Source organism: Cheilinus undulatus, linkage group 10 (genome assembly GCF_018320785.1).
Source record: "Cheilinus undulatus linkage group 10, ASM1832078v1, whole genome shotgun sequence".
NCBI lineage: Eukaryota > Metazoa > Chordata > Actinopteri > Labriformes > Labridae > Cheilinus > Cheilinus undulatus.
The window spans coordinates 35,049,687-35,062,334 of record NC_054874.1 but is presented as its reverse complement, the minus strand read 5'-3'; the positions used below and the strand labels follow the sequence as shown (position 1 = coordinate 35,062,334).

Sequence of the window (12,648 nt, the reverse complement as noted above, 5' to 3'; positions counted from 1 at the left end):
TGCAGACTCAGTCGAAAAAAGTTTGCCTTGAAGTGATTTTAATCCTGGCATTAGTTGTAAAAGCGTCCTTATGTGAGCAGATCTTCTACGGTCGTTAGAAAAGCACAGATGCATGCTGGCTAATGCGCTCGTCCATGGTGCGTTCTTGACTCCGTCTGCATAAATCCCCACTGATCTTTACACATTACAGCAAAACCTCACAAACTCACAGAAACACACACACATAGACAGCGCAAGAGTCCAGCAACCTGATACAGTCTGTACCCACACCAACCTCTCGCAAACACCGAGAGCAGTTCTGTTGTCTGGCGAGCTCTCCAGTCATAACTCGGTGGACTCTGAGATGAAATATCGCTGTGCGCAGAGGGTTGGCTTTTTGGAGACTGCCAACAGACGGCACAACAGGTGCTGTACATAAACTCGAACTTCCCAGCCGAGGAAACTCCCCGACATGTTAACTATTACGCTGCTGCTTCGTCCAATGAGGTGTTTTCACCCACTTTTGAAGCCCAGATTGGCAAATACAGCAGCACTTCATGCAAACAGTTCCATGTGCTGCCAGTAGTTTCCAGACAGAAAAAAGTATCATCAAACAAGGAAAAAGTGAAGCAACTCACAACAATGCACAGCAAGGACAGTTTAGATACATTGAAGTTTGTCTTTTTTTTTTTTTACACTGCAGAAGCTTTAGCCTTTTTCAGTCGAATTCATGATTGGGTGACATAAAGAGGAGTTATGCTCTGTAATGAAATGAAACACATTTTGCAGTTGATTTCCCCATCAACGTATTTGACATGCTAACACAGAAAATGTGAAAAAAAAATTATAAAGACACTCAAGTTGCTGATTTTGTCATATATTCATAGAAAAGCTGAATTTTAAAGACTATAGATGAGACATGAATTTGCAAACACGTCCTAAATGAAAGAATAACGTTCAACTGTAAATTACCAGGATGATTGACTCTTAATAAAGCAGAAATCTCTGGTGTTAAAATATAAAGCTGAAGCGGAAAGTGTGAAAAACTGCTGTTTCTTAAATGTCCACTTGAAGTTGTCCAGAAGTCACACACCCGATAATATAATGTCCATTTTAACAGCATGTTTACAACCTGATTTAAAGATACCTTTGCTCTGATTTTTTCATGTCTCTAATGGAACACACTGTATGGCAGGTGACATTTTTCACAGCTATTTTGGTTTTAAGAAGGCAACAAGTTATGCATAATAAGCAGTATAGCTGAATGACAACATGTTAGAGCATAGTAGCTGTTTGTTAGTACCAGTAGGGCTGCCTCTGCTCTGCCTCTTGTCTGTTTCAGGGTAGACAGAAAGTTAGTTTAAGACAGTGCTTTCAATTAAGTGACTGCAGCCGACTGACTTAGCAAAGCAGCTATAGAAACCACATGAGTGATGTCACTTGGCACTATCCTATAGATCTTTGCATGTGACATCACACAGTCTGTGTCATCTGGTCCTACCCCGGCCTGGACAGCAAAAGGAACATGTTAGTCACTAGATATCAATACGGAATAAATTCTTCTGTCCATAAATTCCCTGTGGTAATCTGTGTAGTGCTCATTTTGTAAGGGAATGTTTAGGGATCTTGAAATGGCAGTATGAGATACCTACAAACCTTTTTTTCAGCATTTTCCATGGCAACATTTCATCTACATCAGAAGCCATGAATAAATATGCAAACGCCAATGCCAGCAAACACCAGTTTTAGTTTAAAATAGACCCTATTTCCTTTCAACTGAATGAGACTTTGACAGTAGAGTGTTGGGGAAGTGTGAAAGTCTGATGAGCATATTTCGATATCCTAATAAAAAAACGCACAATTAAGTATTCATGAGGACAGCTATGAGGCATCCAGGCTTTTGTATCATTTAAGATCACCAACTGTGTATGGAGGAACATCTTTTCTTACTGCACTCTTCACAAGTTTCTCTTTAACTTCCTCAAGATGGCTCAACTATTTGACAGAGTCTCAGACACTTGTTTTATTATAACCTAATGTAAGAAGTGGAACTTCTGCCATTCACAGTAGTGACTGATGTTGAGGTGTCATTTCTCAGTGAAGGTCTATACTTTAAAATGTCTGGGCTTCTGAGATGCATTTTGGCAGGTAAGCACTAGATTTAACTTTTTTTAAAGTCTTAGCCTTTTTTTGCAATCCATTTTACCTCTATTCAGAATAACACTTCAACAATGAACGACACTACTGGTAAAAGAGAATAATTTAAGCATGCTCCAGAGACGAAATGCACCAAAAATTTACAGAGAAAGTGATTTACTGGACCTGTTAAAAGTGTTACATTTTCAGATGACACTGTAATAGTCTGATAAAAACTAATACCAACTTAGGCAGCCACAGATCTAGAGTGGACAGGTTTGTGAACTAAGGTGATGCTCATCAACTGCACCAAACACTCTGAGTGTTTGGTGTGTGTAGGAATATCATGTTGATTTTATACAGAGCAACTACTGAGTCTGTGTTACGGTACGGTATTACCAGCTGGTTCGGTAACTTAACTGTTAAATTAAAAACTCAAATACTAAATCTGACAAAAATGGCAGGCAAAATCATTGGTATGGAACCGCCTCAAACTCCTCAAGACTTGTTTGAGCAAACAACCCTAAGACTTGCAGACAGTATTTTTATCTGATACGTCTCATGTACTGCATTCTGAATATGTTTTACTTAGTTCAGGCAGGAGGTACAGAGTTCCTCTATGTAAACATAGCAGATACAAACACTCGTTCATCCCACTGTCAGTGAAGCTCATAAATGAGCAGACTGCTCAGGATGGATAGACATGAGAGTCTGAGGTCATGTGATGCTGAACTTGCTGAGATGCTAGTATGCTCTTTTTATCTGATCCAGGTGACTATGTAATTTTATGTATTTTTATTTATTTTATTTATTTTGTAATTTAGTTGTTCTCTGACCAATTCTGGATGCATGAGTTAAATGTGCCAAATGAGCTGAATGTGTTGTCTGTGCAGCAGACCCCTCTGCCCAAGACAAATTTCTCCCAAGGGAGACCAATAAAGATACTTTGACTTGACTTTGACTTTGACTTTATAAGACTAAAAATGAAAAGATGTGTATTTTTTTTTATAGTATTATATATTTTTAGATCTGGCACAAACATTTCAGACTGGAGCTTTGCAAGATGGATTAGACTGATGACAGACATGGAATCTGGTCAATCCACCTGCTTTTCAAGATTAAGACAGGGTCTTTCTGTGTGACTGCTTGGCCTCCTTCTACAGTCCAAAGACATGCTTGGTTGATTGAAAACTCTTAATTTCCCATAGGTCTACACATGAGTATGACTATTTGTCTGTCCCTACATTTCAGCACTGTGACTGGCTGGCAACCAGTCCACAGCTTATTCTTATCCTTACCCCATGAAAGCTCCATCCCCCTGCAACTGCAAACAGTGCAAGCAGTATAGATAATGGATGGAGGGAGAAGTCCCGTATGGACATACATCCATTCAGGACAGGACACTCCTGTTTGGCCAGAACACTCTTGTAAATTAGATTTTTAGTCTTTTTAATCTCAATGAGGTTTCCCTGGTTAAATAAAGTCAAATAAAATGTTATGAAACACAATTTTCAGTCATAACCAGTGAATTGTTGTAGTTTTCCCAGGATATTGACTTGCTAACCATGCTGGGTTTCCCATGATAAGTTCTTGAGATCTTAATCTTGAAAAAACAAAACTTGCTTTGCTTTAACGGGGGAAAAGCAACACTATACTATGATAAGAAGATAAATAAATCAAGATCTTGAGAAAACAACAAAAATGGATGTAATATCACAGGTAAACAGGGTTAAATCAAGTGTATGGATGAATTCTTGCTACCTTGTCTTGTTTCCCTGATTGTTCCTGAATTTCACTGAGAAAACCTTGAAACTGGACATTGTGGGTGTGAAAACAAAAACTCTATTATTACAAATTGTCCAATTTGAGGAAAGAAAATGAAATATGACAAAATTGACTCACTAATGTGTGAATCACAACCCTCCCACTGTTTTACAGCTCATAAAAATGATTTATTTCTGCTCTTTATGTCCTTGCGGAAGGCACACATGCTTTACTGAGTGCATCATGATCTGATCAAATCAATAACATATACATGGTTAAACAATGAAACCCACTCAGTACACATTCGTCATTCAAAAAGAAAGTAAGTTTGCTTCTTCTATATAAGGAGTGATTGTTTAAAGCTTTGATTCTTTTTCCCCACTGAGACTTGAAAGATAAATGTGTCCCCACAGTGGACTTTTCACCACTGTGCTGTGCGTTTTGCCTCAATGTTTCTGTGGAAGGAAATGTTTAAGAGCTTCTCAATTTGTCATATCAAAGCAGAGACACGGCTTGGAACAATACTTCCTCCTGCTCCTAATTTCCTTTCTCCGCGGCACACTGTTGTACCTCATCAAGTGCGTTTCATGTGGTTCCTCCCTCTCTATTGTTGGCCAAATCCAGCGGTGTATCCCCCCACACTGTACGGTGAGTCTGCTGCAGCACAGACACAACAATCAAAGGAGAGCTGAGGACATATTGAACCCATTGAGGCAGACACATGATGCAATGCTGCAGCAATTTACCCCCAGTCTCACATCACTCAGAAACTACCACCTCAAAGGGAGCGGAGATCTCCCCAGAATCAAGGTATGCAGGGAGGGTTTGTGGTTTTAATCAGAGTTAATGCATGCATGGGGCAACGATATAGTCACTGCAGACGTGTGTTGCCCCCGTAGAGAGGGGCATTTAGAGGTCTTCTTGTGCCTGCTGCATGAGCCTGGGCCCTTTGTGTAAAGCAGAGTATCACATTCCAGCTCTGCAAGGGCCTGCAGCAGATGTCAGCACTTCACATTGTGGAATCCCTTTCTCTCTTTTTGCACACACACTCATTGCCCCTTGAGATTTTGTCTGTAAAAGCTGGCTATTTTGTCTCGTTGTCCATGTTTGATTGCCGCCTCCACGGTGGTCTTGCAGTGCGCGGCAGCTTTGATACAAAGAAATATAATAAACAGAGGAAATTAGAAACAAGACAAACCTTTTGGGTCACGGCGAGACTTTGCCAGCCAGGAGGGCCGCGTGCAGAGGAGATGTATACAATAGAAGACTCACAGTTGCAGTCTCCTGGCTAAATCCCTTTAGACTTGCTTTGCCTTTTCGGGACATGTACTGTCAAACAAACAAATGCCCTCTCACAGTCATTCTGTGTTACACAATGTATCCGTCACACTAACTGGGAAAACACAAGTTCTGTTCCAGGTGAAATGAAGTGAAACACAAGGGAGCGGACATGTTTTCTAAATCCAAATCGCACCTCATTATTGCACCTTGAAGAAAGAGGTTTTAAGATGACTTCATTTATATGATAAAACCTCCTGGAGGAGCAGCAGGAGGAGTTTTGTCTGTGTGGTCCTGTGAGGATTCATCTGTGGTTTTCAGTAAAAAGTGGGGAATGAGCCAGCAGAGGAATTCAGATAGGAATGACTCACATTTTCTCTGAATTTTAAACAAATTGGAGTCTTACACATTCATTGTTAGGTCTAAAAAAGGAGCCTCAAAATGCAGGAATGTTTGCTTTGAAGCTGCTCAGTATGACCTCCAATATCAGAACACATTTTCTTTTATCAGGGAGGCACTTGTGCTGAAGATGTATGGATATTAAAGTAGTATGTTTTAGTTAGACAGACAAACAGTGAAGCATGATGGTGATTAATTGCCCCTGGCTGCACTTGGCTTTGAAACCAGAGCCCCCTGCTGGTGCCCTTCAGGGCTACACCCAGGCTTCATTCTGCCCTTAGAACACTTGTTGGTCCCACTGCAAGTTATGTATAAATCTCAAAGTTCTCAATAAAATAACACTTGTTCTTTTACCCGCAGACTTTCATGACAGTATATCATCATATGATCACAGTGCATAACTTTATCATGCCATCTTCTAATGGAATCACCAATCCATATATTTTCTAATCTGCTTATCTCATTCACAGTCCTTTGGGGAAGGAAAATTCATTGTCATGCATTGCATTCCATCTTTGAAAACACTGATTGTTATTAAGTGTAGGAAGTCATCCTGTTGTTTTTGTTTTTTAAATTGACAGTAGCGTTTCAGAGGAAACACCTATTTTCTAAAAATCCTCAGATGAAAACCATGATGAAAGCCTGATGCCTGTCCCAGCATTAGATAAACTTGCTGTTTCCATTAAAGTTATGTATGAATACAATTTTTAGTTTCATGGTTATATAACTTTAACTTTTCTTAATTATTACTACAACCAATAATTTATCTGGTTAGAATATTTTGGCATAATGAAAATTTTAACAAAAAGGCATATGCGATGACTCTCTCATATTCATTAGCTGTATTCACATTAAGTTCAAAGTCACCATTTAACCCAGTTACTTATTCAACCAAAACACCAGGGCCACTATAAATGCACTCAGAGGAAACTGTTGGTGAAATGAAGTGCAGACGGCACTGACAGCATGTTCTCGCCACCAGTCATCAATCTGAGTCGATTGTTTCTTAATGTTTATTCTGATGGTTCATATCTCAGAATGAACAAATCTCCGTCAGTACAGCCATGATTGTAGTATACAACTCATTCAGTTACTGATTTAACCTTTGTTAAATTCTTGAAAATCTTTTTTGCTGTTTTCTTCATTTACAATGATGCAAATAAAAAGATAAGCAAATAAATAGAAAAGCCAAGAAAGGATGACACTCAGTTAACACAAACTAAAAAGCATTTTTGTAAATGGTATGATCATTGCCTTAAACTGTCCAAAACAAACACAAAAGTGACATAATTTGCCAGTACAATCTTTAAAAGGTTAAGACTTAAAAAAAAAAAAAACATTCATAAACAAATTTTAGCAGGATATTAATGAAATAACCACACTGAAAACATTGCAGACTAAGTAATGTTTTATAAAAAACAGAATAAAATGTCGGAGGGCTAATCTGGAATTAAATTGTGTGCAGGTTTATGGATGCTGGTGTAACTCAGTGGGTAGAGCAGGCGCCCACAGAGACTGCAGTTTCCAATGCAATGGTCATGGAATCAGTTCTCTCTATAGTTACAATTACTAGACAAGCCAATGTAGCTACGTTAGCTTTATCTTTAGCTATGTGACCTTTAGTAAGTGAGGCTAAAGGTAATGTAGCTACATCAGCTACATGGTAGCTACACTACCCATTAACTGATCTTAACGTAAAACATCCTAGATTAGTAAAAATGTAACATGAATCGGTCCATGCATCAGTTTTAACGCCAGAGATCAGTTCACTGAGGCTCTGCTGCTCGTCATCAGAGCTCGTTCCGTAATGCTTTGGCTTAGCCCCTTTAATCTTGCATGACCCACAGTGACCTTTTACCTTTAATAAGAGTTACGCTAGCCATAGGTAAACTAGATAGCTGTCTGGATGTGTTGCGCTGCTTATTGCCAAAACGTCTTACAGTTACAGTTCTCCACCCCAGAAATCATGTCTTGTGGACTTAATATGAAGCAACAGAGGGATAACTTTCTAAACATCTGCCCATCTGTATGCTTTGTAGAAAAGCGATTAAGTACAAGGTAGCACATAAGTTTTACCTGTTGCAACAACAGAGCTAAAGTTTAGCTACTATGTTAATACTAAAGGCCTTTTTTTTTGACCAGTAATCTGAAAAAACATCACACACACCAACCTTGCACACACAGTCCTGTGTGTTTTATTTGTATCCTGACAGAGAGCTTCATACAGCACCAGCTCATATGTCATGGCTGTGTGGAGTTGGAGGACAACTTTTGAGTTCAGTCTTTGTTAAGTGGCTGTGAGAACAAACTTGAGCCCTCATCTTTTGTTTCCATGGTTGATATCCACATGATACATGGGCATATTACAGTGTTTAAAGTGAGGTTTTGGTGTGAAAGAGGGAGAGAGAGAGAGTGGAGGGGTTGGCTGAGGGTGAGCAAACTAGAAAGAAGAAGGCAGCAGCCATTGATCTGGATCATCATCTAGCCATCTAAATGACTTGGACTGATGCAAAAATTTGGATAAAATCAAACCAACATGCAAAATGATTAGACAAAAATATGGACTCAGTGTGCAATGGCCTTAAACATAGCCCAAACGGACCTGAAAAATAACACTTTTCTTAGTTAAAACTTGGGAAGTCTTCAGTTATCATGGTATCCACAGCCCAATTTTTTCCCAGGTTTACAACCGTAACATGTTATTTTGAATGACTGATTTGGTGACATGATCAATGCAAAAATGTATGCATTCATGTTCATCCCTTCTGCACTGATGAGCTTTTTTATGTTTCAGTTTCTTTTTTCACCCGTGTTCCATCTTAGCTCCAAACAGTAATATTTATCATTAAGTGGCCAGAAAGTTTCACTCATTTTAGTTACGATTTTTTCATGAAAGAGGTGGTGGTGAGTCCTAAGGTTGACAACATATACATGGTGTTTCATGTAACAGCATGAGCCAGAGGTAAGTAAAAAAAAAAGACAAACTTTAGTCGTTGTGGTCCCTTTTACAGTCACCTAACTTTCCAGTTGGCTTTTAGTTATTCTAAGTTAAATCCAGAGTGCACGTGCTACTATCAATGGGGTTCTCAAGGACAGGATAACAGGTCATGAGATTATTTATACTGAATATGAATACGGTATGGATTCAGTGTGGCTTTGACATTCTTCCAGGCAGACTAGATCACTTCTGTCACTCTACATATCAATCTTAAGAACTATGAGAGATCCAGATTTGGCATAGTTTTGTCAGTAGGGAGGATAGGGCACAAAATCATTCTGATTATCTTAGAATGCACTCTGTTTAAGACAAATAAGTCACATGTAAAATACATAGAAACAACAGCTGGAGTTTTCCATCATATTGTTTCACTTTATCATAGTTTTGTTGGTAAATTTACACTGCAAAATAACAGGAGCTCTCCAAACAATTACCATAAACTACAAGCAAAAAGCAGTTTCTCTTGAAATGTAGCAGAGAAGACGTTAAAGTGGCATTAAATGGAAATAACTAAAGTTTTACGTGCACAGTGGTGCAATTGAAAGTAATTCTCACTGGTCGAATTATAGAGACAATATCACACATTGAATCAGATAGCCTGTTCACAAAGGTTTTAACATTTATTGCACACACAGGCTCAGTGGGCTTCTTCAGACTCAACTCAGCATGCTGGATCTGCGCTCTGTCCAATAATTACACCAAAACACTGATACTCTTGTCTGATGCATTTATCTGTTACATTTGTCTGCAGACAGTGTTTCAGGGACGAACCTGAACTGAATCCAATTTAAATTCACTAGTTACTTCTGTGATGCCGTCTCACTCTGTTTTTGCCCCTACATGCTGTTTGAAAGAGGCAAGAGCAGACAAGAAATTCAGGCTGGGATGGAAACAAAAAACCTCATTTAAACTTGTGGCTTCAATTGTGGTTTTAAAGTTTTAAACACTGCATTTATAAATAACTGAAAAAGATTGATGAATTAAGGTTAAGCAGAGGAGCCGCTAGTATGCATTCATTGTAAGTTTACAATAAATGTGAATATCAGTATATGTTTTTTTTTTATTTATGCAAATATTCAACGTGCTGACAATAACTTTGAAAAGGAGTTCCAGCTCTTCCTCAAGGATTTCCCTCTTTTTACTGAGTAAAGACTGGAGTCCAAAAATACTTGGACGAAGCCTTCCTGCTGAACACCTTTCTGGCTCGACACTTCTTAGTGTTGCATCTGCTGACAGGGAAGACTCAGCTTGCATCATGTTGATCCACTTATTAAAATATCAAAGAGTCAAATCTGCAACACATCATCCCAGCCATATGTGGTGATTAACTGCATGACTTTTAACATCTGAAAACCTACAAACATGCACACGTCTGCTCATTGTTGTTGAATTTACAGAGAATGCATCAAATGTGCAGTTAGAAAAGTATGGTGGGTATTTTTAAGAGATGCCATACACTGTATTACATTAATATTCTTTAGTGCAATCAATGGGTTTCAGTACTGCTTTATGATAGTTTTAAAGGCCCCAGTGGCTCTGGCATTCTTGTCATTGATGTCTCACTCTTGCAAAGAAGAGGACAGAGAAAACTTCAGCCTGCTCCAGCTCCTCTCCTGCAAGCATTTCTTCAAAGGGAGAGAGGGAGGCAAAATGAATATAAAGATTTTACAGTAGAAGATGAAACCAAAGAATGCACTGTGCTGGGCCATGCCTCACAAACACATCTAGTAGGCCCTGCAGCTGGAGCGACACCGTATTGAGGACCAGAATGCTGCACATGTAGAAATGTGTGGGTTAGCTTTAATAATTTTGAAAACCAGATGAGTAATAAATCATAATTCCTTGTAGTACAGTGGGTGACAAAAATACATTAAATATTTAGACCAAAATAGTTTTTGTTCCAACCTTTCAACATGTTTAGTTATACTACAGGTGTGCATCTTTCAGTATCCCATGATTCCATTTAATACCAGTTCTGGGGGACATGATTCAGTTCTGAATCACCTTTTGGTTCACACTGATTCCTGATTCACAATTTACATTTCCAATTTGTTACGAGGGTGTTTGTTTTAGCTTCTTCTCCAGTCTGATGTGCACTTAGGAGCTGTGAATTATTATTTGACAATAACAAAATTATCATAGATTGTGCTCAAGATAACGCAGTGTTTAGCCAATGTTCATTGCATTTGCACAGCTGATTACAACAATGTTACCACACAGAGGAAAACATTAAACAAAGATCAAATGAATTTGTGCTTGAATTGCAAAATATTTCAACATGTGGACTTGAACCAAATAACTAGGTCTTTCATTAGTGACCGTGTTAACTGGTGACTTTTAACTAAGCGTGTCAAGACAGTCTGGCTTTAGACTGCAGATCTGAGATCAAGATCCCTTGCAGACCACTGCAACTGTAAAACGCCAATCTGTCAGATCAGAAATACATGCTAAAATTTTCAAAATAAAATCAAATCAACCTTCTGGTTAGGGTTAAGGTAAAATAAACCTGATCTGTAAAACATTATTACCAAAAATCCAAAACAGCCCAGTAAACAGTCAGCTGAAAGGAACAAAAGGTTGTTGTCAATTAAAACATTCTAATGTAGGCTAAAGCTAAAATAGCTATGTTAGCTAAGTAAGCTGAGTAGGTGATGTAGTTAACATAGCTAATCTAACATAGCTAAAGCTAAAGAAGCTATGTTATCCTGTGCTATGTTAAATAAAGCTCATGTAGCTACATAGCTATGTTACTTACCTAGGTAATGTAGCTATTTTAGTCCTAGCTACGTTTACTGAAGCTAATGTTGCTGAAGCTATGAGTGACATAGCTAAATTGGCTTATTTAGTAACTTCTTGGCTTGTGCAGCTACATTAGCTTTAGCTTTAGCTTAAGGTAACACATCTAAAGTACGCAACCATTTGCATAACTACTTCTGTAATGGGGTTCTTTAAGTTTCCAATATCTGTTGTTATGTCCACCAAATGTGTAGAATCAGTAGATAGAATGGTCATCCGTTAAACTGTCCTCAACATGAGACAGACAATCTTGTCATCACATCAATAAAAAGTGATGCTGTTTCTGTCAGTCAGCAGTTGTCGGCTGTCTTTCTCTTATAACTAAAGATAGTACTTGATGTGAACTAAGGCTTTTGACTCTTTCCTGAAAAAGGCTTTCTTACTTCTATTTAGCACACCTAGCATGCATGTGCTGGACAGGTGTAAATCAAGATGGCTGCCACTGAGCACACACAGTGCAGCAGGAGCCGTGTGTGTGCTCATTTTACCATCTAAAGCTTTTGTTAGACCCTCAGTTTCACTGCAGAGCTGGATGTAAAGTGCACTTTTAATTGTATGTATACTTTTGTGTGTGACGTGGCATCTCACATTGCAAAAAACGGGGAAACTTCGTTCCCTCCGTCTTCCACTGGAAGCCAACACTTCCTGTACTCCTAACTTTTGGAAAATGGCCACGCCAGGGTGCACCCAACAACACAGGAGCACGCTTACCCATCCAGCATATTTGTAAGGACTGCATACCTCACAGTTGTGCTGCTGCTGGCAGGGGTCATCGAACCTAATCCTGGCCCAATGCCAACAGGCACGCCTGGCCTGGCCTTACGTGCAGCTAGCTTCACCATCGCAGCCTACCTGGCGACCACAGCTAGCTTTTCAACAGCAGCTAGCTCTGCAATCACAGCTCAGCCATCGCAGCTCAACTGCTCACTACAGCTAGCACTCCAACTTCAGCTGCAGCAGCTAGCACTTCAACAGCAGCAGCTAGTTTCACTGTCGCGGATCACCTGGTCACCACAGTTAGCATTTCCCTGGCAATGCAAGGCTAGGCAGGGGGACCTCCACCTCGGGCCACTGCCCTTCTCCCCTGGACCTCTACCTGAGCATGCTTATTCTGGTGCAATAATATATGCATAAGCACATATCTTAATGCCAACTATGTGCAATAGGGCTATGTGCAATACTATCAGCACTTTAAATAACCAGGCCAAGGGTGATGTGCAATTTCTTCTTTAAGCACACTCATGATCATGTGCAATATATCAGCACATTTGCACTTTAGCTCTGCAGCACTTTATCGT

At 39.3% G+C, this 12,648-nt stretch overlaps 1 protein-coding gene across 1 annotated transcript in view; it reads right to left on the bottom strand.

The window, feature by feature from the left end:
• The window catches only part of pdgfc (platelet derived growth factor c), a 123,106-nt gene extending 110,914 nt beyond the window's left edge, over window positions 1–12,192 (bottom strand). The window contains exons 1-2 of the mRNA XM_041797239.1: window positions 12,092–12,192; window positions 265–383 (exon numbers count right to left, since the gene is read on the bottom strand). Coding sequence (XP_041653173.1) covers window positions 265–383; window positions 12,092–12,192 — 220 coding nt within the window. The remainder of the gene's footprint in view (window positions 1–264; window positions 384–12,091) is intronic.
• Between the last annotated feature and the right edge of the window lie 456 nt (window positions 12,193–12,648).